This window comes from Haliotis rubra, unplaced genomic scaffold (assembly GCF_003918875.1).
Source record: "Haliotis rubra isolate DU_JTF1 unplaced genomic scaffold, ASM391887v1 Scf5, whole genome shotgun sequence".
Classification (NCBI taxonomy): Eukaryota; Metazoa; Mollusca; class Gastropoda; order Lepetellida; family Haliotidae; genus Haliotis; species Haliotis rubra.
This window is the reverse complement of record NW_025767190.1, coordinates 2,741,342-2,768,284: the sequence shown is the minus strand read 5'-3', so window position 1 is coordinate 2,768,284 and position 26,943 is coordinate 2,741,342. Positions and strand designations below refer to the sequence as shown.

The 26,943-nt window shown below is 37.9% G+C and overlaps 1 protein-coding gene across 1 annotated transcript in view; it reads left to right on the top strand.

Annotated features, from left to right (window-relative positions):
- LOC124291803 (E3 ubiquitin-protein ligase SMURF2-like) overlaps window positions 1-26,943 on the top strand; it is a 74,877-nt gene that overhangs the window by 11,256 nt on the left and 36,678 nt on the right. The window contains 4 exon segments of the mRNA XM_046728877.1: window positions 6,427-6,465; window positions 6,932-7,052; window positions 10,943-11,064; window positions 14,799-14,967. Coding sequence (XP_046584833.1) covers window positions 6,427-6,465; window positions 6,932-7,052; window positions 10,943-11,064; window positions 14,799-14,967 — 451 coding nt within the window.

Genomic DNA, 26,943 nt, shown 5'->3' with positions numbered 1-26,943 from the left:
CACGATTTGCAAGACAAGGGTAATCTAATCATCTCTGCCATTCATCTCTTGAACCTATGTCGCCTGCTTCGTATTGTTTGTTATTGGAAATTAGAAGATCCTATCTCACCAGTGTTGTATCACCAAATTACCAAAGTCCAATACTGTAACAAATTCTTTTTCATATAGTCCTCCTTGGGGTACATATAAACATTTAAATGTCCATTTAACATCCCTACAATGTATATGAGAGTGATAAAACTGGTTTAGTTCTAGTCGTAGGTAACCATGTCAGCTCTACATTCCGGCATGCTGTCAAAACCGGATCATTTATTCAGTCCCGATCAGTGCCGGTTTAGACAGCTTCCACTGTCTATGACTAGGCGAGTGCTACCCCCATAATATACTACCTGTAATTAGGTAATTGTACAGGTATTTAGTGTGTGCATTGTATGAAAATTCCTAATGTCCAATGGCAAATTATGGAAATTGTAACATACACTGAAAACAAATTCAATCAGCAAAAAACTCGAACTAACCTGTACAGGTTTCAGATTCTTTGAATATAGTCCTCCTTGGGGTACATATAAGCATTTACATGTCTTACATTTACAAATAAACTGCTTTCACTCCCAGGTATCCAGTACATTTGACCCTCATCAAGTATACAGAACCAACACCGAAACCAATCATGAATAGCTGACTCAGTTTATGATGAGATGAGATCGAGTAGATTCAATCTTGAAATGAAACAATGATGACTCTCTTTCTCCACTATACCACTTCAAAACGAACAGAATATTGGCGATAAATCATCAAGACCATGGCTGTAAATCATGCTGTCCAAAAATCATAATTCTGCCGCAGTGTATTGACCATGTTGACAAGACCTGTCTGCTTATGGTTACCTACGACTAGAACTAAACCAGTTTTATCACTCTCATATACATTGTTGTATAATGTGGTTCTCTCAACTCACTAATTACATGTACAAGTACACCCATACTGAAGATTAAATTATCTTTGTCGGCAACCATGTAGTTTCAACACATGATTACTGACTCCTTGCAATGCGCCGGATTTACAGCACTGATTACTGTATAAACACATTCGGGCCGCTCTTTTCATGCCGATATGCGGAATTGACAGCTGCCGGATTGCAGAGCTTTTATATGATGATATATGTACTAGCCATGGATGGGACTGAGATTTTATGCCGATGTTGACAACTTGCCGGATTGGACAGCTGTCGGTTTTGACAGCTTCCACTATAAACTGTTGCAATTCAGTGTACAGAGCTGTCACCTGTGATTGTGGGCTCCAGTGCTATTCTCTGATGTTCCTCAGTTTGTCAGCGCCATACCATCAAAGTGGTAAACATCTTAGACCTGCATCAATTATAGGCCAAGAACCCAGGGGTGATTTTTGTACAGAGTGGTCAAAAGGTTTGAACATATATTCTGATGTAAAATTGCCTCACAAATCCATAAATTTCAGTGTTACAAATCAAAGCTGTGGCCCTAGCCCACTATGGGGATTTCATCCAAGAAGAAGATTCACTATATGAGCAGGATGGTTTTCAACAGGGAGCTAAACCCAGTTCACTCATATGATGTGATATTTTTAAGCATTGTGTAAATCATTATCTTATCTTACAGTCGACTCAAGATAGAAGGACTGAAATAGAATTATGACTTGGGTTACAATTAGTAAAACCCTAAAGGGACTAGTTATTTTTCATGAATCTCTTGAAAGGACCAATTGAACATGACAAGTGCTGTCAAGAAAGTAAAGGCAATTTGACAAAATATTTTGATCTGATGTTGTTGTGACCAACATTGGTCGGGGATATTTCATATCTTTATTTGGTTTAGAGGAAGTGCATAACACCATTTTACAGATCTTTTGTATCAAAGCAAGATGTAACATGCCAAAACAAGATTAAAGTTTCTATTACAGTGTATCAGATGCATCGATACCAAGTAATATCAGATGTGGCATGTTTCATGGACAGAGCTCCAGACAAGCTGTATATTTGCTGAAAATATGCAAACAAAATTACCCTAAACAAATTAGTATTCCATTTCTTGCCTGTGTACAAATACACATGAAGAAACATGATATACCAATAGTAAGTATAATAACACTGCATGATTCGATACAGCATTTTCAGCATTGTTACATGAATGTCTTTGCAGAGCTTTTCTTACTGTGTGAATGCATCACATCTACATGAACTCTCCACTAACACAGTTATAAATGCACAGGTCTGCACTATGTGACTCTAGGGGAAGCACATGTACAGATGCTAACTAGAGAGCACCTAAACAGCACAGAAGTGACGATTTGCACTATGGACTTTTCAAAGTACGATATTACATGACCGTGTCAGTTAAAAATAGCAAATAACAAACTGGTCGCTCTTATTCATGTTACAGGAGTTGTAGGATTCCTCAGATAAAGATACTAAATACATGTGGGGTTACTGGGCAACAAAACTGGTTCTCAGTAACCTATGCTCACTGTAAAGGGCAACTAAAGGGATTGAGTATTAGGGCTCAGTGACTTAGTTGAATTGATGGCAAAGTATCCCAATGGTGTAGATAGATGGATTTGATGTCAATCACTTGATTGCCTAGTCTGGATTGATTTCAGACTGCCATCATTTTGCATAGGATTGGTGTGACATTAACTTAAAGGGTTTTACTTTTGAAAATGGGAGTCATGGTGACTCCCAGATATTGAAAATGACTCCCAAAAATAAATATTGTGAGTCATGAAAATGTTAATATTTCTTTGTGTTAATCATTCTCAGTCTATGTCACACCACCAAATGAAACTACAGCATTTTTCAATTCAAACAGCCAGGATTACTGTCTCCTCTGAGTTCTTTGGAACAATCTGACATTTCTGTAAAAGTCAAACTATCATCAAACAATATCATTTTTTGCTTATCAAAATCGATTTATGGAACTGAATTGTGAGGGCCACCCATAAAACTTGCGTTAAGCTTGACTCGTATGATAATATTTTGAGAGTCGTTTACAAAATTGTTGCGTCAAATATGCAGGAATCATGCGTCATGTAAAACCCTGAACTTACAGACATGAATGCATGCACTGAACAAAATTCTTCCTGGATCCTCTACTACTGGTTGAAATGAGAAAAAGTTATGAATGACCTGTGAAATCAAAATGAACCATCTGTGTGCAGTATGAATTTATACTCAGGTGCGTATGAGAACTATATCATCTGTGAAAATATACATTATTACATGCCCTCAAGATATCCTGTTGCTCACATTTCAGTTTAATTTGAACCATCTGTTGCAGATGAAAGCTTTCTGTTTGCATCAACATCATGAACTAACATGCATACCCTGAAGACATTTTGTTCTTCCCATTTAACAGAACTGAATAGTAGGAATCTTTCTCCACCTTTGCATCGAATGTCACGATGACCCAGCTTACATCTACTTAATGGTCTTGTTAATCTGTTTGACAGCAGTAATCCCTAGATAGGAATGCGTGTCTACTGTTACTACAGAATGTGATTAACAAGGCATATGTGTAGCCTAAACATAAAGCATTAATGACTGCATCACGCTACATGTCTAAGTGAGCTGTGAAGCCTGTATGACATGAGATTGCTGTCTTCCCCAGGGCTGCAGTGTGATCACGCCTACTTGAATTCCATAAGTTCTCACTTGCATTATAGTGAAGGGTATGTTCTAGTACGTCATTTGTATAGGCCTGCAGAGGATATTTACTCAGCTCTTCGGTACTTCCTTGAACATGTTCATGTTTGCTTTATAATGGTGTATGCTTGTGTGGAATGTTGTGATTTTAGAAATTGAGAAGACATTGTCTCTTGTAGCTTTTTAGTTGTTGGACAAACACTTTGTCCTGTTCGACATCTATCTAATACATGGTACATGATTTTCTTCAGATTTTTCCACTTGATGAAAGTCTGTTCTTTGAACAGATTAGAGTGATTTGAAAATATGAATTGTTAATTGATTTCTCATAATAGAAGGGAAAAGATAAGTGGACTTTTTAAGCGTGCCAGACTTCAGAGGAGTGTTGTTGTTGGTTTGTGTTTTTCAGTCATGTGACTTGTGGAAATAGCAGACTGTGCGTTCCCTTCCCAGTTACAACATGTACTCAGTTTGTGTGCTCCGCTGCATCCCTCAGATGTTTCAGTGATTACAAATATTGATGCATCTCGTGGGCTCATTTACGTACAGCAGTGTGTAAATGACACTCAGTAAAATGAGTCTTGCAAACTTCACGTGTGGTTAGAACCTACATGAATTGAGATCTGGTGGTTACATTGCAGCATCTGGCTTGTTAAACATCCCCATACCCTATAGCATGGATCATTGATCACGTTACTGGTTTGTCTAGCTGTGACTGTATAAATTGCTATAAAACCAAAACAATGATGACCACACCTGCTTGTCCTCTGCAGTCTTCTGATTGGCTACTAACAGATATGTATTATTGCACTGAAATATGCCATTGGTTATGTACTGTCTATTGTCCTGATGATTATACACAGTCAGAGCTGTTGCTGTTGGCCTCTTGTTATTTTTTCTGCAATTCATGTACATCTATTATGATATGTATTGCAATATATTTGGCGCTACAGTGTTTGACAGTGAGTGACACTGATTGTACATGCAGATCCTATTTTCTACATACTAAGGCCCTGTAGATACATAATATATACAGCAATTACAAAATTAGGTTTCATAGCTATCTAATATAGCGGTTCTCAGAAAATATATTGCAATTTGTATTGTTTGAGTGAGTATGGTTTTACATGGCTTTTAGCAATATTCCAGCAATATCACGGCGGGTGATATCAGTAATGGGCTTCACACATTGTACCCAGTGTCATTTGAAACAATTTGCGGTATATGGGGATTCCAAGTTTTCTTCTTCTGCTATGTATTTATAGTTCTGCACTATCAGCATATTCTAGCACTTTGTAGTTGGTAGTGGCTAGGTAGGAATTTTGCTATTTTGTATGTGCAAAATCAAATGCAAATGAAGTAAATATATATGTATGATTTGGAAATTTCTATTATACAGATCATAAAATCTAAACTTGGAAATAAAATTTCGGGAAATAAATTTATCGTGTAAAAAGATGTTTGTCATTTTGGAAATACATGTACATCTTAGTTTTCCAAATGATATATCCCTTTCATGAAATGATAGAGTTACACAGAGCTTAGATTAGAGCAGTGTGTGGAAATTATACTGGTCCTATGGTCCCTGGCTAGTGAAAATTCATCAGGACCACTAAATGATTAGTTTGCAGTGGTTCTGGTTAGGTCTGTAACGATGCATCGAACTATCGATGCATTGCAATTGTTGAGTCTCCAATAGCAATTAATTGATGGTAGAAAGAAAAACTATCGTTGCATAGATAGTATGTGTGACTATCGATAGTTTAGTAATTCTCTTCCGTTGATAAATGCGCAGGACAAAATGCAGGAAGTACAAGATTCGTTCACGTTGATTTAGAGTTATCCGTCACTGTTACCTCTTAAAAAAACTTGATCTGGGTTTCAAGTTTCTTGTCAGTTATTAAAAGAGACTGAAACTACTTCAGGTTGTTTTTATTTCCTACTAACTACACGTTCATTTGGGAAATGACTTCAAATGAGACAATTCAAGGAGAGAAAAAAACTATTGCAATAGTTGGTCTCAATAGACTATCTCTATCACAATAGTATGTTGCAATAGACTGTCTCTATTACAATAGCATGTTGCAATAGACTGTCTCTATCACAATAGTATGTTGCAATAGACTGTCTCTATCGCAATAGTTGTTTCCCCATCAATAGTTGCCCCTAGTTCTGGTGGCCAGTGAATTTTGTATTGATAGTTAAGTAAATGTACGAATGTTATTTTGGAACGGTGAAGTGCAGACAGGACCACTAATTATTGTCCACTCACTGGTCCTGTAGTCAATTTTGAAAGGTTTCTTACCCTGTAGAGTTGGCCAATCGTTTCTGTCTTTATGGAACTGTAAATTGTGAAAGGAAATTAAAAACATTTAAATCTTTGTCAATCACTGTCTAATACACCAGCTTACAATATATACAAAATATTTGGCAGTATCTATTCCAATACAGATACCTGTCAGTCTTTTCTCCATAAACATTGAGAGCAGCAGACATTTGCTGCCAACATTTTTGTGTAAATGTTTCACTTGTTTGTTACTATAGAGAGCTAACACATTGGTAGGGCATCACAGTGTATGTATGTAAGAGCGCTACTGAGCAGTACTTTTGGACTGGAATTGGCGTTATATAAATGTTTTCATGATGATGATGATGATGATGATGTAATTATGCTTACTCATGTGAATGGCTGAACATCTGTACAATGACTTAATATGTTGAAAGTTAATCCTAGGTCTTTTTCATTTCAGTATTGTGTGCCAAAAACTTGGGCAAGAAGGACTTTTTCAGTAAGTACATTTTTCATGATATGACATTCCTTGTCTCTTAATGTGCTTGAAAAACAGTAGTGAGTGAAGTGCCAGTGGGCGGCTGCAGGCAAAGGGAGATAACTCTTCCAGTCCTCTCAGTCACTGCTTTCAGTGCTATAAATACCTGAAATGAATACATTCTTACAATGGTTTCAGACTAGGATATTATCTTTACAAGCAATATTTGTAAACTGCCAGCAACATGTTGATAAATCATTAGTTTATTTTTTAAATATTTGCTGGCCTCATTTATGTCGCAATTAGGATCATGAAACAGGTGCATACTTGTCCTGGTGTATTGTCTAGCTGTATGGAATACGACTTAACCAATGAGATCAACATTTGATCTGGGGATTTACAACTGATTTTTTGTCTCCTTTGATATCATGGTAACTTTGATATCGATATTATTTGTAGTCATGAGATGCATTATTTGTTGTTCCAGGATTGCCTGATCCATTTGCCAAGATCAGCGTTGATGGCTCAGGCCAGTGCCATTCAACTGACACCTGCAGGAACACACTAGATCCAAAGTGGAATCAGCATTATGACCTGTGAGTTCCTACATAATTGTCTCTGTTCTAGAACAACATGTTTCTCCTTTGTTGTCTTTTGTCATGTTCGTTATGGGGGAAAGATGCTAAACTGGCTCCCTTTTTAGTTTGTAAAACTGAAAGTTGATTTCTAGGCTCAGATTTCAGACAGGAATAATAACATTTCTCCTAGTCCTCCCAAGCTGAGTATGGCGATGCCGTTTAAATTATGTGCCTTGTCTGTGGGTGTTCTGCCAACTGATCTTAGGTATAAACCCTAGAGGCTGGCTGTTTGGGATAAATAGATATTTTGTTCAAAATAAGAATTTTTGTCAAATATTTATTCCACAAATTCTTATGTACTTTAATGTTGCATTTAATACAGTATTGTAAAACTAATCATTAGAGCACCATCCATTTGTCTTGTCATCAGTGACATATGAGTTTTCTCTACAAAACTATGGTAGAATTTTTAGGGGATCGAAATTTACATTTATTGGAGATTTAGTGTCGAATATCCACATCTGAGCATGCCTAGATTAAAAAAATGTTTAAAAAAAACAAAACAACCCCCCAAACTTTGATTCTTGATCTTTCAGTATAGTACCTGTTACGTAACAATGTTCAAACTGTCTGTGATCAGGTATGAGTCGCATACACTTTCTGCCATCTTTTAAAACACTCAGCATTTACTGAGGACCAAAATAGTCCTCTTCAGTCCAAGGTGTTACTTGTATCATTATTACATTTAATGTCATAGCATAATCTATGATGTATGTGTTGATTGATAGGTTCTGGTGTACAAATGCAAGTAGATACATAATCATGACTCATCTATGTGTATTTAGTTCCATTGTTGTCATAAATCACATAGTTAATGCTGGAATGTTGCTAAAAGCGTGAAAAGATACTCGCTTATTCTGCTGTACTTAGAGCTGATTACCTAATTATCTACACATGCTGGTCATCAGACCTGATGGCAGATATTAAATCTGATTTTAAGATAACATTTACAGTAGAAAAAATAATTACACAGAAAAGATAATCTTTTCTCTTTTTTTCCCTGACTTTGAATTTAGGTGATAGGTATTTTCACATGTATTATCATGAAGTATGCAGATATTTGTCGCATTCTGTAATTAGTTAGTAATTCATTTCATTTTCACTCGTCCTCATAAATAATCTGAGGTCTCGACTAATGGCAAAAGAGTCCATCCACAAGGAAATTGTCACTTGATCTGAATCTATTTTTGCCTTGAACAGATTTATGTTAATTTCAAAGCCTCGACATCAGTGTTTCGAAACTAGGAGTGATCCACAGTTGACAGACCATGATATTTCTGTGATGTTTACCGCTGCCTGGTAATAACCCAGATTACTCACTCACTTAATATTTGATTCATGGATTTGTAGAAAAGGTTTCTGAAATACCTTAGTGTGGGGTGGATAAACATTTGATTATCTCCATCTTGTCAAAATAGTAATGGGGCGATGGGGTAGCCTAGTGGTTAAAGCGTTGGCTCGTCACGCCGAAGACCCGGGTTCGAATCCCCACATGGGTACAATGTGTGAAGCCCATTTCTGGTGTCCCCCACCATGATGTTGCTGGAATATTGCTAAAAGCAGCGTAAAACCAAACTCAGTCAGTCAGTCAAAATAGTAATAACAAATAGGCAGCTGTTCTGAATAAGAAATGTGGGACTGGATTTGCATATTCTTTGATCTGGGCCCTGCATTCTCTCAACAATAATATGGGAGCTTGCTGCAGATGAGGACCTATTGTTTTTTCTGTACTTAAGTTATTATTTCTTAATCCATGACCCAGACTTTGGCATACATCGTCTAATCTTTACTCCATAAAGTGTTGCATCCTGTTGGTCTTCAGAACTAGCTTCAGGAACATGCTTTTGTTGAAATGCCACACTTAGTTTGCACTCTGCGGAACTTGTTGGAAACATGATCAAACCACTGTATCCCCCCACTTCAGTGCAAAGGTTGTACCTGTCGGGCGGTCGGGACCACAGACAGGTGCCCACGCACTAAGTGGAGCACATTACATTCCTGTGGATGTGGATAGGGGATAACAGATGAGGGTCTTCCAAACAGAAATGTGGCATTCTTGCCACTGTCTGCAGCTCCATCCAACATTACATAGAAAAGTGTGACATGAAAGAATCGAATGTTATTTTGGCTTCATACTCAATGGGAGATGATGAGAGTGAATCAACTAAATGTCACGCAACCACTTGGAGAAACATTGCAGACTGGGGTACATGGGAGATGGCTTCAATCACTGGCACAATCCAGCACTGTAGAGCCAATATGGTCCCTATGGAGCAGTCTTTGCCCCTCATGGCATCAGCTTTTATGGGCTAACGTGATCAGCCTGTTTCATCTCCACGCTGGTGCTACAAATAGTTGGGGAATATAATATTGTCTGTATTCATAATAGATACCATCACGTTTGTATACATAGTGCTGTTTTATCTCCATCCTAATGTTCAGTGTGTGGAGAATCTGTGAGGACAGTGAGTAACCAGTGTTAGAAGACCAGGGAGGCTTGCTGTGTTTGGAGATTGGCTGTGACTCCAACAAAATATTTGAAGAACATATTAGATCTAGCAATTGGTTGTCAGGATGAAATGTTATTGAAAGATATGCACATGTAAATGTAAACTTTGAATTCAAAGTGTTCTAGGTTTCATTGGTGAAAGAGACCTCTGTTGAGATGAATAGCTCAATGTGTTAAGTTGTCCAGACAGTGTCGGGGATATTTTCACAGTTTCAGATGATGGACTGGCCAGGTTGAAAGATATAGTCTGTTTACAATACTCAGTTGTCATTAAGACACATTAACTTACAAGGGCAACACTTCATAGTATTTTATTTGCAGAGTAAATATAACCAGAACTGTTGATCTGTATCTAGAGATGACCTCAAACATGAAAATAAAAGTCATACATAAAAAAGCCAGAAATGAGTCTTAAAGATATCGAGGGTGGTGGGGTAGCCTAATGGTTAGCCACCAAGACCCGGTTCGAATCCCCACATGGGCACAATGTGTGAAGCCCATTGCTGGTGTGTGATGCTCTTGGAATGTGCTAAAAAGCGTAAAACCAAACTTAGTCAGTGTAAAGATATCTTCTCAGTGTTAAAGAATTCTTGAGGCACCTGGAAATTTCTTAATGTTTTAGTCTGAATTGTTATATTACTTCTTTTATATAATATGCCAGATTTCTTTGACAAAAGTGGAAAAATATAAAAATCTAGTCATTAATGTTTTTAGAATCTCCTGTCATGAGCGAAACAAGAAATAAATAAATGATTGTGTTAGGTTTTAGGTTGCTGTTTCTCTACTGTGAGAAGAAGGATCACAGTGTTTGGAATGGGATGTAACTACACTTAAATGTTCATATCCCTACACTCTACAACCATATTGTTGAGTGTGGCATTAAAAACAAACACATGATTTAATAATGATCAAGCTTATGTACATCACATCTAAACATAGCAATCTACAATCTCAATAAATGTGTTACCAACACTGATGTTTGAGCAAACATGAACTTTATTACCGACAGACATAAAACATTATCATCTGTTGCTGGAACAGTGAAAGAAGTTGGTCAGAACATAGAATCCTTACAGGAGTCTTAGTTGTCCCTGAGTGAGTTTCAGGTTGTTGAACAATACTATCTGAACAATATCACCCTATGTCTATGCTAATGTAAATTGGAGAATGTGAGGTTGCTTTTAAAAAAAATCTATGAAGAGCTATTTTTTGTACAAATGAGAAACAGCATGGATTGTTCATGGCAGACAAGGTGCTGCTCGAGGGTAGAAATGGCAAAAAGTTGGTATTCTTTGTCTAATTTGTTTGTCTTGAACTCAGCTGAACTGTGTTTGTTGCAGGTACATTGGACGAAGGATTCCATCACAATCAGTGTATGGAATCACAAAAAGATCCACAAGAAGCAGGGTGCGGGCTTCCTGGGATGTGTGCGCATCATGTCCAATGTCATCCAGCAGCTGAAGGACACCGGCTGTAAGTCTGCAGTCCTTCTTATACATGTCAGATTGTAAGGAGTACCTAAATAATACTACCATAGTGTAAAACATCAGGGACATGAACCCCTTTAAGAGGAAGTCCCCCTCTTTAGTCTCCCTGTCTCCAAGGGACTTCACGATACAAGCGCGATACTGCATTCCTGACATTTTGCGCATAACAAGCAGCCATTACGTTGATGGCAAGTTGATACCATAGCTCACCAGTCCCCAGGTACCTGTTAACAGTAATTAAAGTCATATCTTTTGTAGTTAGAGATAACTCATCAACCACACACACCAAGTCAAGTCATTTTTGTTGCTCTGTAAAAATCTTTTTACAAGAGACAAATGTTATAAGCCCACTGTTTTATAATCTGTCCTCTTTCATAGTAAACTGGAAACTTAAGATATTTCTCAAAATAATAATCGATATACGTCAAACTGTGAATTGATAATAAACATTATGTAGCGTATCGTGCAAAGTTTGTCGATGATGCACGAGTTCATCAGTGAATGACATTACTACTGTCTCCCTCTTGCTTCCACACACAACAACTAACTGCTACTAGCTTGTTTCTACAGCTTGCTTTTCCTTTTGAACCTTCTTTGAAATAATATTTAATATGAGAGGTAGTTTCCTCATGGTTTGAGGTAAATACATTGTATCATGAAAATGTATGGTGATACGCTTCGTATCGTGACATGGTCATCGTGTCACACCTAGTAGTCTTAATGTGTTACTGTTGTGTGTCCTATATCAAAGATTGATGTTCATTCTGTCAACCACAGGTTTGTGTGTGTAGACTGGTTTACTTACAGGCTGCTGTGATCAGCTGGAATACTTCTGACTGCCATGTAATACAACACCAACAGACTCCTTACTGATAGTGACACAGTTAACATAGCCACTTCGCAAATGTCTACCAGTTGTACCACAGACTGGAGTACATATTAATGCAGTCAGCTCAAGGCCCGGAACATATCAAGGATACTTGTCTGTAGCTTAGGATCATCTTGATGACGAGTAGGGTTGTATGTGTATAGGCTGCGGTCTCAGACCTTCCTATAGGCTGCTGCTCACACACTAAATTGTCACATATGTATAGATAGACCTGTCTTGTATAGTTGGTCTTAACAAGGGCTTAGTATGAGGTGATGAAGGTTTGCTGAAGGATATAAAGCATTTCTGGGCATTTTTTAGGCATTCTTGTCATCATACTTATGTTTAAGACTTCACAAGATCACAACATTCAAGTCATTTAAATGAAGAAAAAGGCAAAAAGGACCTCAGGACCTCTAAAAATTTCTAGCGTTCGTCAGTATTCGCTCTCTGATTCACCTAAATCTTCACCCACTTACTCAACCCGTGAAGATCCAGGTTAGAATTGATCTTCAGTAACCCATGCTTGTCGTAAGAGGTGACTAATGGGATCCGGTGGTCAGGCTCACATGTCATCGTATCCCAATCGATGCTCATCACTGTTGATCACTGAATTATCTGGTCCAGACTCAATTATTTACAGACCGCCACCATATAGCGGGAATATTACTGAGTGCGCGTAAAACTCACTTATTAAAACATCAGAAACCATAAAATTACTATGAATCTAATGTTTACAGGTGTGCCATTGTTTACACCATAAGTGTGCTAGGACTTAGCTGTACTGTTTGTGTACCCATCCCCTCAGTATATATAGCTCATTGAGTGACACCCACCATTAGCCCCACCATGTGCTGGTTACGAAACTATGGCTGCTCCTAGAACTGTCAATGGTTATTCTGTAGAATGCAGACTGTTTAGTGCACAGACTTCACACCAGTTTGTTGGTGATGTATGGTATTAGTCTGTAACTTCAGTCTCAAGTTGAAGGCCAGTGTCTCGTAAACTTACCTTCAGTCTTTTATGCTCAGCTAATGCATGTAATTGAAATCAATTATAATGAATGTTGAGATAATTTTGATGTGAATTATGAGTCTGTCTTAAACGTTTCTTGAGTCTGCTTGCCTATGGTTTTGTTCTAATGTCTACAGTAGATTTTGGGACAACCATTAGCTGTAAATACACAATGCCATTTAAAAAGTGATCAAATGTAACATGTTATATTTGGGATTACACTTTTTCAGTAAAGTACAGATTCTATTAGCTGGACTTTATGAACTTTTAAATTTGACTTGAGACTTTAACTAGTAGCTAAAGTTGGACTATTTTCATGTGAAACAACCTCTTGTTCAGTTATTGTCACCTGTACAGTTTCTGTAGTGAACATGTCACAACTACACAGTGGCTTTGTTTCCCAGTCTCTTTAAACTGTAGTTGATATAATTGTACTAATTTGTACATGCATGATGTTACCTACAAAATACAGTGGACACATTTGGATAAAGATGCATGCATGTGCACATACATTCATATAACTCCCTGAAAACTCATCTATTGTATTACCTGATCATCTTTCAAGGTAGAGCCCCAAGTAATAAGAGGGTTGGGCTAATCTTGTGGCAGGGGCAAACATGTCATATATATGAAAAACAGTGATGAATATTATACTTAGTACAGAGCTGAAAGGTATCAGGTGGCAGTAAATCTGTTACCGTGGAAATGTCTGCCTTTCTAACCCTAAAATACATTGTGATGGTTCTGCAAAAATTCTGTGCTGCATTTCAGCTTAATTTATTTTGCACATGTTGAATAAATATTATAGTGATTATTTGAGACGATTTTGTTAAGTGAATGTGTACCTGACATAGAATGTGGAATTTCAACAGTTAAGAAAGTCATTTACTAGTTAAGAGATCCATATAAAAGTATGAATTCATCTGGTGAGTTATTTAGATGGAAAAAGTTTGACAAAATTGTTTTGGAATTTTGACATCTGGATGACATTAGGATTTTATTACTGCTGTAAGTGATTCTCCGCCATGTGGGATCTTTTTGTATTTTCAGTAAAACAAGGAGAGCTGCTTGCACTAATCAGTCTTTACTTAACTTGAATAGAAATATTTAACAAGTAGGTTTTTGAATGTCATTGGTCTAAGCCCAGCCTGACAAAATGTAGCAAAACATTGCTTGAAACGTTACCCTGACAAAGCAAGCAAGAGAAAACGTAACCTTTAGGTAAGCATTTGCTTAAATGAGCCACAACCCTGAATTTTCTCGAACCTTCACACAGGTAAATACTTACACCAACAGTGCCCCCTCAATATAGTGCTTCAAGGGTAATCACCATGAATCAAGGCTCATGTCCCTGCAGTGACTCAACTTAAAACAAAGCAGACTGGATTATCTTATCACCCCCCTCTTCATTAGCAGTCTGACATATTTGTTTATAATTGGCTCTAATGGTAAAGATAGGGTGCTATAGTGAAGAAGAGAGGTAGTTGGTTGGAGCTCACAGGCTGTTTGTAACGCGATCTGTAGCTATATGCAGCTCCCAGTGTGATCTCCCTTAGTCAGTAGCTGAGGAAGCCCCTCATCTTGCAGCTAGCTGGCTTGCTTGTGTACAGCTTAGATACATACATACTGTTTCATACATCAGGAGTATCACACTGTGTGTTGTACCAGCAACCTGGTCGGGACAACGTACTGACTACCGACCTGCTGTCATGCTCTCACTTACACATGGAATTAGCACATTTCTACAACTAGAGTGAATGATTACGGTTACACAGCCCCAGAATATGGCCATTATACATTTCGCCGGCGTATGAGCACACCTGCCGTTCATGTTTCAGTTCAAAGATTGGACTTGACACGGCAGAGTCAAGATGACAGCGAGACTGTCCGTGGACAGATTGTCATCAGCCTCATCTCGCGAGACCGTGGAGGTTCAGGGCCCATGAACACCGATGCCACCGGGATACCTCCGTCGATACCTTACGATCCAAATGAATTGCCAGAAGGGTATGTACTGTGTTCATGCTTCTTTCTCATCAGGATAATCATAAGCATATTATCATTAAACATATGTGTTACATGTTAATACTGAGAGTGTGGCCTTGTATTTGTCCTTAGTCCATGAATATTTCAGATGATATTTTGACATTGTGTGTATAAAACAGGGACTGGTCTCGTCACATGATGTTTTGTCATGTCTGGCTTTAAGAATCACAACAGTCAAGGGTCAGAGAATTCGTAGTAGGCCCAGATGTTTCCGCTTCCATATTGTGTGAGACACCACTCTACTTTTAAAGAAAACTCAACACAAATTTGAAATAAATTGGACTAATGATATAGTACAGCCTCGGGTCAAGGCTATGTTGTGATGTACTCAGTGATGTAAGAGATAAAAGGGACCATTTGGGTTTGTTTACAGACGTAAACAGGAATGGCCTTATGGATGAGATGTGTTGGATCCTAACACTAAATTAGATTTGTACAATCTGTTGAACTAGCACCATGCCACTCCTCTGAGTGGTGACAGCAGGAGTTTACTCATTTCATGGAATTTGTGCAACGTATTTCCAACATGGAGAAAAACTGTCATTGACAGCATGTTTTGACACTGTGCCAGTCTTGAGTCAGCCATATTGTTGTTAGTTGAATAACTATAAAGTGGTACCTTCAGTCTGATACACAGATAGGTGTCTGTGAAGAATATGTTTCAGCTGAAGTTTTAATAATGTCATACATGAATAAGGTTAAGATGTCACTGGTAGATCCATTGAGGTTAAGTCTCTAGAACCTGTGTAACATTGCAATCTTGGTAGAGAAATGAAAGTGTTCTGTGGTGATAATAACATAACAGTGTATGTGTGCTTCATCAATATGGTGTCTACCTAGTGCTATCAAGTTTATGTTAAGTTATAAATATGGTTGTTATTCTAAAGGCTACGTGTTCATTGTTGGTTACAGGTTTTAACACTTTTATCAGGGTATACTGATTCAAGCGGTGTGTTTCTTCTGAGCTTTCCCATGGATAGTTGATTTAATTCAATCTATTGTCTATGGTGCTTGTTAAGAGTTAAAGTACACATTAGGTTAAAAGTTAAATCATCTCAGTAAATTGCATGTATATTTTTGTTTCAAATTTTATTAAAAGTTTTCAACTTACGTATCACTGTCTGTGCTTAATAACGCAGGACACTCAACATATGATTATACGACCTGCTCCCTACTGCCTTGTGCACATGTGAAGTAGCGCAGGTTGTGTTTCTAAATGTTTCTGAAGTTTACCATGGCCCTGTCCCACATATAGATCTCATCATAGGTCCACGTATGGGTGCTATGTTCACCTTAGTGTTGAGATTTGTGGGATGGATGAGGGTCGAGGAAGGGGCCAATTAGGATCTGCATAATCAGGGGGCAGAAAGTATTCAATATCTTTTTATATTAATAAGTATTAATTGTGTAAATTGCAACCACTCTCTTGCTGCACATTTGAAACAGTCACTGAACTCTTGATAATCATGAAAGGATGTACTGAGATTTTCGTTTGAAAGTAGGACGGTGGGGTAGCCTAGTGGTTAAAGCGTCTGCCCCTCATGCTGAAGAACTGGGTTAGATTCCCCACATGGGTTTAATGTGTGAAGCACATTTCTGGTATGCCCCCTCCGTGATATTGCTGGAATATTGCTAAAAACGGCATAAAACCAAACTCACTCTCTCACTCGTTTGAAAGTATAAGAAACATGCAGTCAGATTAAAACACAAGCAGTTTCAACTGTTTGTAATGTCAGTTTTGTTTTATATCCTCTCTAGTTCAACCATCTGCTGAGGGATTAACATCATTAACTACTGATGAATCAGTTGTTTAAACTAAGGGAAATAAAGATAAGAGTGGTGAAAAAAGGGCCCAGCAGTGAATGCTGGTGAGTCACAGTGTGGTACCCTTGATTACCAGTATCAGATATTGAGGAGGTGATACGGGAGTGAGATAACACCCTGTCTGGCAGTGTTCTTAAGGCAGACTGTGGTGTGTCCCCCTTCCCCTGCTTCCCATCTTTGTGATATATAATAGTAATATGTACTTCATATCTAGGTTGTTTCTGTGGTATAACAAAGCAGTACTATCATCTCTTGTATAACTTCATCAGTGTTTTTGACACATGTATGCACACATAATAAGCCATATGACTAATTGGCGCCGATTTCTGCGGGTGATAAATATTATGTGATAAAAACTCATCAAGTGTCCCCTTTGTAAGTATTATGGCTATTGTAGATTTACAAATGTATCAACAGTTTCACTGTACTAAACAGGTAATAGGGATGTGTATAAGTATGTGTACAGTTCAAGTATTCACTAATTTTTCTCCCATTGTAAGTAGAAAGCTTAATGTAAGTGTTGAAATGTTATGCCATTATGAGGCCTTTGTTTTCAGAAGTGAACCGGACACCTTAGATCTCCACCTTGATACTCTTTCAATGCATCATCTTAAAGTATTGAACAGGAGGTGCAAAACCGAATGTATCTCTTAAAATACAATCTTATTTTTACTTTGTTTACATTTCAAACAAGTGCAGTTTTCTGAGCACATTAGTCGGTTTTGGTAGATTTCCCTTGGTATTGGTGACAAAGACCATTTGTCATTTGATCGTATAATGTTTGAGAAAATCGGAGGGACTTTGTAGTATTAGTTAAGTGTGCATTATATGTGATGTGAGAGGCTAAATGTGACTTTATAAAAGCTATGCAGTATAGTGGAAAGTTCACTTCAGCATTTGTGTTTGCATATTTTCCAACCATTCTAAGTGATTCTATGGTTATTTGTTATGTTTAAGAATGATCATTGATGACTTGTTTAAACCAAACAAATACCTGTGATGACTAATATATCTTTTTTAATTTCAATTCTGAGTAGATATTCAATGTTTAGATTCTCAAACATGCACTAAATAACACTGAAAGATAATTAGTAATGTGTCACAAAATTAGTGTGATTTTTTGGTAATTTTGTTTTCCCTACAGTGACAGCGAACTGTGAAATACTTTTGTGTGTATGTGCATGTATTCTCAAGTTTAATCAACACCAAAGTGAGAGAAGAAGGTTAACATTTATGTCAAGGTGACATGTGGATGTAAACAGTAGGCTATGCATTGACTATTACACACTTGTACCTACACCACTTGGAGCAAACAGGTCTAATGAGGTCAAGTGACATCATTCATTTATCATTTGCCATCAGTGATGTCATATTGCAAGGGATATATGCCATGGTGTGTTTATTATGGAAAAAGAACTCTCTGTAAAGAGACCAACATAGGAAGTGTGGGTTTTGTGTGACACGTGATGTGTGATCACTGATTAGAGTTGAGATTTGCTACTACAGTCAGCTCTCGTTAATCCGACACTCATTAATCCGACAATCACGTTAATCCGACAAAAAAATTAGGGAACCATTTAAAACAGTGATAATTACTCTCGTTAATCCGACATTCTCGCATTCTGACTCCGACACACCAATCTAGCAGCTGATTATTGTAAATACAGTGTAAAAACATTCGTTAATCCGACAATCAACACAGCCGGTCAGATGATCCGACCGTATACAAACAATCACACGTTAGTGATAATTTGCGTGTGCCTTACTGGCTGCTTGACAGCGGCGGCGTCAGTGAACATCAAACTTGTTAATTAGGAACACAGGATAATTAATTGAGACGATTTAATCAGAAGCAGAAGTTTGATGTGAAGATTGGACGATCAACCGTATCTGACATCCTGAAGCAGTCTGCTTAGTGGTTGAGCGTCTCTATGACTGATTTCAATGCTTCAAGCTATCTGAGGCTAAAACATCGTTGAACACTTTGCAAACATTTCTGACACACCACTTAGATGTGTTTGATGTTAATGAAAACAAGTATGTATTGTTAGTATTTTTTATTTCTGTGAATATTTTTTACATACAATGAAGATAACTAGATCTACCATTTCTGATATGCATGCAACAGTATGACGATCATGACATTTAGTAAACATTGATATTTTCACACAAATACATTAATCCGACATTTTCATTAATCCGACATATTTCTCTGCAACCACAAGTGTCGGATTAACGAGAGTTGACTGTATTTAGCTGAGATATAATATTAACAACTGGGGATTCCAAATTGTGGATTCATTTATGTCTGTAAACTTTGTATTTCATATATTGGTATGTACTGATTTTAGCGTACAATTAGCACTGTGTAAAACATGTATGCTAAATAGTTAGTTTATTTTTATGTAAAAAATGCATGTTTCCGCATTATTACGAAATTTAGGGATATTATGGCAATAGTTTTGTGATGTTGGAACATCATAATTCGCCATTTTATCATGATTCTGATATTACTATCTAGATTGGCAGTTGTAATGATGTTTATCATTATGGGACTGTTATTGGGATATTGTCTTGTGAAGTATTAGGGCTGTGATGTTGCAGAGGCAATATGGTTATATCATCATGATGTTATACTGCTGTTACCCTAGAAGTCCTCTTTACATGTCCTAGATATTCTTATTCTTACTACCCGTGAAGGTCCGGGTTAGAATGAACCATCAATAACCCATGCTTATCGTAAGAGGCGACTAACGGGATCGGGTGGTCAGGCTCCTTGGCTAGGTTGGCACATGTCATCGGTTCCCAATTGCGCAGATCGATGCTCATGCTGTTGATCACTGGATTGTCTGGTCCAGACTCAATTATTTACAGACCACCGCCATATAGCTGGAATATTGCGGAGTGCGGTGCAAAACTAAACTCACTCTTATTCTTGCTTTGGTTACATCTTGTCACACATATTTTCATATTCACTGCACCCTTCAGTAGTTGTCATGTTGATCATAGCAGTAGGCCATGTACAGTGCTCTTTGTCAAGGCTATGAGATATGTGACCACAAACTGGAGAAGGTAATCATGTACTGCAGAACTAATAGACATGGGCAGGTACATTTTCCATATGTTTACCTTCTGCCACAAACCCGGCTTAGCAAATGTCGACACACATTTCACATCACATGTTTTGATCCCATAGTGAAGATTCCTGGAGAGGGATCAAGACAGATATTGGCATCCCACCAAGAAACCATTTGTTGCAATAACTCCAACATGAACTAGCAACATCGGGTGAAGAGCCACATATGATTAGAATTTAAAAGTACGTAAAACTGCATGCCATGAGGTTTGAAGGATTATCCTCTGGAGTCCTGAACCACACTGAGAAGCCACATCAAATGAGGGCTTCGTTAGACAGGGCCGCTTGTGCTTTTAATTAACACTTGGCGGTAAAAGGGAGAAGGAGAGATCGGTAATGGGAAAAGCTTGTAATTTAATTGAACAGTTCGAGGAAAAGGTGCTGCTATATTGGCTAACAAGCTGATGAGTGTATTAGGGAAGCAAGCTTTGTAACAGCTTGCTGTACGGTAGTTTGTGCGTCTTGCGTGTAGTTCCTATGTGTGAAGAGCTGCGAGTTAATGGGGTTTTAGGCGTCAGTGTTTGGTTCACTTGTTTAATTGATGGCCATTAAAAACAGAGTTTTGTTCCTGTATAGATTGTAATAAATCCATTTGTTTTACTGTGACTGGGAACAATGTCAGTAGCTTCATGATAAAACTGATAGATACTGTAATGACACCCAGGTTATGATAATTTTTGAAGCGTTTTATTTGTTCTTAAGTTCAGTTTCACTCCCAAAAATAATAAGAAATAGCTTTTTTACCCCCTTTTTTTTTTCACAATTACCTGCAGAAAATATATGAAAGTCAGTTGTCATTTGTATTGATCAGGCCAAGCTTGAAATATGCACATCTTCCCTGGTATTGCTGCAAGTGAAACACCTACACCAAATCTTTTTCTATACAAAGACATTCTTGTCATTTTATTATGTTGAGTAAAGACCTGACTTTCTGCACTACCACGTTATTTGTTTACTTTTAAGGTTTCATTCTTTACTGGAATTTTTAGCAAATTGGTTTCGTGCATTCTAAGAATATTCATCTTGACCAGAAGATAAACACTTCTCTCATTCACTCTTACTGCTGTCTGCATTACACGTAGACTACATTGATTTAGGTGACTGGCATCATGTATCTCACAGGAGTATCTTTAGTATCTCATTGATGGCTCATTGTGTGTGAAAATAGCTCTAGTGTCACGGTGCAGAAAGGTTGTTAGTACACACATACTACCATTGTTGATGGTTTGTCAGTCCACATAGGTGAACACAGAACAGTGATGTTGTACTCTCTATCACTCTAGCATTATCATCCCAAACAACGTTATACACTATAGTGCCCTACATCACCCATGCCGTACATCACCCCAGCATGTTATATCCTACATAAGTCGAGCAGGATTGTACCCTACATCACCCTGGCAGTGTTATACCCTGACTGTGGTACCCTATATCACCCAGGCTGTGTTATATCCTACATCACCCTGGCAGTGTTATACCCTGACTGTTGTACCCTATATCACCCAGGCTGTGTTATATCCTACATCACCATGGCAGTGTTACACCCTGACTGTTGTACCCTATATCACCCAGGCTGTGTTATATCCTACATCATCCTGGCAGTGTTACACCCTGACTGTGGTACCCTATATCACCCAGGCTGTGTTATATCCTACATCACCCTGGCAGTGTTATACCCTGACTGTTGTACCCTATATCACCCAGGCTGTGTTATATCCTACATCACCCTGGCAGTGTAACACCCTGCCCAACATCACCCTGTCTGTTGTACCCTATATCACCCTGCCCAACATCACCCTGTCTGTTGTACCCTATATCACCCAGGCTGTGTTATATCCTACATCACCCTGGCAGTGTTACACCCTATATCACCAAGGCTGTGTTATATCCTACATCACCCTGGCAGTGTTACACCCTGACTGTGGTACCCTATATCACCCAGGCTGTGTTATATCCTACATCACCCTGGCAGTGTTATACCCTGACTGTTGTACCCTACATCACCCTGGCAGTGTTATATCCTACATCACCCTGGCTGTGTTATACCCTGACTGTTGTACCCTATATCACCCAGGCTGTGTTATATCCTACATCACCCTGGCAGTGTTAAACCCTGACTGTTGTACCCTATATCACCCAGGCTGTTATATCCTACATCACCCTGGCAGTGTTATACCCTGACTGTTGTACCCTATATCACCCAGGCTGTGTTATATCCTACATCACCATGGCAGTGTAACACCCTGCCCAACATCACCCTGTCTGTTGTACCCTATATCACCCTGGCAGTGTTACACCCTGCCCAACATCACCCTGTCTGTTGTACCCTATATCACCCAGGCTGTGTTATATCCTACATCACCCTGGCAGTGTTATACCCTGACTGTTGTACCCTATATCACCCAGACTGTGTTATATCCTACATCACCCTGGCAGTGTTACACCCTGCCCAACATCAACCTGTCTGTTGTACCCTATATCACCCAGGCTGTTATATCCTACATCACCCTGGCAGTGTTATAGCATGCCCTACATCACCCTGACCGTGTTACATCCTACATCACCCTGGCAGTGTATGACAGTGTGAAAATACTGCTACTACAATGTTGATCTTACTGTACTACAGCATATTTAATGGCCTGTGTCCCCATTGCTCCTAATGTTTATTATCTGTACAGGCATGTAAACATGTTATCACATCATTGTACTCTCCTCTGATGTATTTTTGCCTTTTGTTGTATGGATAAGATGAGTTCCTATGGTTGACACAATAGACTATTGAGGTGTTTGTTTATGTGGGGTGAAATTCTAATGCAAGTAGATTGTTACAGAGGCAGAATATGGCATCCTGTTCAGATGTATTTTTCACATGTTGTATAGACAGGCAAATCCATCAAGAAAGTATGTCACTGATATCTGTCTATCATTGACTTTTCTCTGACAATTCTTACGGAATTTGTCTTTAAATATTGGATCTTTCATTTAAAAATGTTCATTTGAGGTTGTTGAGGAAGAGTTTTGTCCATTGACCAGTGAGGGTTTTTGAATGATGATCCGACTCCTGACTCTAACATTAAAAACTGACACTAATCCAATAACCTGAAGAAAAAATAGATTCTCTTGGTAGGTAAGCCAAGTGGTTAAAACGTTGACTGGCCACACCCAAGATTTGAGTTCATTTCCCTACATTATACACTGTAAAGCCTGTTTCCTTTCACACCCGACCAACAGACTCATGACTTAGAGAGTTCTCCTCTATTGAGACCAGATAGAACTCTAGAATGAGAAATACACATTTCCTAGGCTAGATTCTTTCCTTGGTGTGCTCAATCAGCAAGTTCTTTCTGCAGACTGAAATGAATTAAGATGATGGCCAGATTGCAACAGAAGCTGTAGATAGCTGCAATGTCAACAAACACTCTACATTCATTCCTTTGCTTACAATGAAAGAGGGATTGTTGATTTGGCATCACTGTGGAGAGCCAAGAGGGAGGAATTGCAGCATAACAACCAAATCTCTTGTTCAAAGCACTTGTGTTAGAAAAAACTTAACCAGTGTTTCATCAAATCCTGTCCAACGTATTTCCCTGATTTGGTAATAAAGCTGTCTGATAAAACTTACTTGTGCATTATGTTGGTAGACTTATACACAGTGTCTTTTATACATGAGAGGTAATAGACCATTATACCTATCCATATTTTTTTAACCTGTATACATATCTGCAAGAAACAACATTTGTAGAAATTATGCTGGGCACCTGTCCATGTCAGAACCATGCATGTTGGTTACTTGTCCTGCATCTAGTTTCTTCTTTAGATCAGAGTGATTTTTGGGGATACATATGGACCTGCTGATGGAATAGCCTTGTAAATAATTTGAACCTGTTGAAATTCCCGTTTTGCGTGTCTACAAGGTGTGATATGTGTGGATACTTGTGGAAATAACAACAGTCAGGTGTAAATGTATAGTCCATGTGTATATATTGTGGTAGTTTACAAGAGGTTATCACATCTGATTAGCTCCACTGATGTTGTGCAGTATGCCATGCATTGACCCATGTTTCGTCTAGGAAAATCACCTTATATCCCTGTTTATGCTTCATGTGTATGGTTCACAGGTAATTGTTTCTCAGAGGCACTTCATCCTTCTGTTCACATAACACATGCCTGCTGTCACCTGAAATTTTCGTATGTCCATACCCAAAAGTTTCCAGAGGCAGTGCTTGGACACAGTTAAAGAATGCTCAGTTTCTATATATTTCTTCAACATCCACAAAGATATAAACTTGTTTTCCAAGAAAAACTGTATTGTGTTTCTAACACTTGCTGATTGATAATTGTCTATCTTTCGAATTCAGTAGGCTTGGAGATGGTCCCCTTTTTGGACTATTTTTCTGGAGGACTTTTTTTCTGGTACTTTTTCACCAAGGACTTTTTTTCTTATGATCCTTGCGGACTGGCTTTGTTGAAATACTGGACTCTTTCTTGTTATGTTCATTTTACGTTCGGAAAGGCATAGAAGCACTGCTGCTTGTTTCCGGTATTTTGAAAGTTCAAAAAAATGGTCATCTCCTTCATATTACAACTTTTCCTCCTTTTCATGCCAACACCTGAAATTATAGTAACGGTTTGGTATGGACAAATGACTACCTTTCATGTCATGTAAGACGATTTGTTTCTTTCGAATGTGGATGTATTTGACATTTCATTGGTACAATTTTGAACAGACTATAAACAGAGAGTGGTGTCCATGATACGGATACTTGCGTGAATAAGTCAAATGTGATCCTGTCTTAACTGATTATAGATTGTGGGTGTATGAAACCTGGACTGTTGATAGTGTGATGTTTTCATGGTCTTAGCTCTGGAGTAAAATCTCATTTATCATGACTGTACCATTTCAAACTGTATACATCTGTATAATAATTAGAGTGATATTTTTTTGTGTTGTACTGTTATGAAACTTAAAAACAACAACATTTACATGATTATGTATTCTAGAAAATGAATTACCTTTGTATAGATATTTTAGAAGTTTGAAAGAGACTATTCGTGGCTCCATGTACTCTGACATAATGCAACTATATGCCAAATTTATAAACTGGTCTAACCCAATTCTGACACATTTTAAGGAAAAACTATGATGTGTATATGTTAAAAAGGCAAAATTGCCACTGAAAAGCCACTTAATACTAACACCCCAAACCGTGAAATTGAAAACACATTTGATTAACGTCTGTACTTCTTTGAAGTTGATGGAAAGTTAAATACACGTCTGCAATTTAAGACAGATTTCAGCTGTAACATAAGTTTAAGGATATGTTGTTTGAACAGTTTTGACAAACAGTTCATTAATTGCCAGTTTAAGTGTTTTGGGGAGTATGTCATTCAGTCAAGTGTTGTGACCATGATAATGTTGAAGTAAATGCTTGGAATTCTCTTACATTCAGAATTGTGACCAAACTTGAAGAGGTTGTTAGCGAGCAAAACATTTTTCGAACATCAGCAATGTTTAACCAATAACATAAGAAAATGCTTTAAAGCCACCACTAATATAGCATGTCAGTCATTATATCAAGTCTGAACACAACAGATTCCCATGGTATCACTTACAAAGTACACAATAAATACTCAGTCTTCAAATTACAAAATCTGGAAACCAGAATAATAGTATACACATACGTATGGCTGATGTTGAAATGATACTCAATTACTTGGTCATTTTTAGACCGGCAGCCTACACAGTGTGGGTAAAACCCTTTGGGATTAGTCATGTGTGTAGAACTTTCTTCCTGGAGGCCGTGCAGTGCCATACCCAAAATATTCCAGTTACCTGTCGGTATGATACAGTCTGGTGTGAGAATATTCTCCAGCTCCCCTCCACGTGAAGAATGTTAACTGTGCTACCATCACTAGCAGTGCCAGACAACAGAATTGTTGTTAGACGAGAATAAATACAACAGTTACTAAGTTTTTATCAGTCTGTCAAAAACTTGTAAACTGGCTAAAAATAACTCTGCAGTTTTCTCACACCTATGATTAATCCTAGTTGCTTATTACAGAGTTGTGATTCATATGTTAGGTAGTGGTGTGTTATCTCTGTTGTCTTCAGTGGAATTGATTGACAGATAATGGCATGGTTCATTTTAATGGAGTAAAAGGGGAATGGTATGTTATGAAAATGTTAAAGTGTAAGTAAGTTTATGTATTTTGATTTTTTGCCAAACAACATACTTCAATTTGCATGGGAAATGCATAGCAGCAATTTGAGTGTAATAAATATGTCAGCATGAAGTCAAGAAACTACTGCTAATTAGCTGTGAACAAGACAAGTTTGTTATTACCAAAGCGAAACTCCATTTAAGTTATTGAAAGTTTTGACGAAATTTATATTTATGTTTGCAGTTAGGAATTCTGTCAAGGTAACAAAAAACACCTGGTTCTTGATGTGTATGATACCTATCGGATAGCTTGATCTTTTCCCACAGTGGCATGTTTGACAGTGTGGGTCTAGTAGTTTGTACATCTGTGGTAGGGATCCATGCATTTTCTTTCTCATCGAACTGCTGTACAATATATTTTTCTATTCATTTCTTTCAGAATTTAATAGCAATGTTTATGAATAAATCATATTCTTTTTCCCCTTTTCCACTTTACAAATCAGTGGCCTGACATGTAAGACATTTTGTTAAAACATTTTGTGAAACCTACAATTCTCTTTAAATATTGGTGCATCTAGCCAGCAGGTTAGTTCAATGTGTACTGTATATAAGATCTGGTAATGTTATTTGAAGAATGTCAATGGGTTTGTTGTGGCTGTTAAACTACACAAGTAACAAAAAATTCCTGTATTCTTTGCAATAATCATCTTATCTGTTTGTCCTTAATCATGCCTTTCACACTCTCAAAGAATTTATTTCTGGAGGATAAACGTAAATGAAAATGGCCGATCTGTTCACTGGATGTAGATAGGTGGT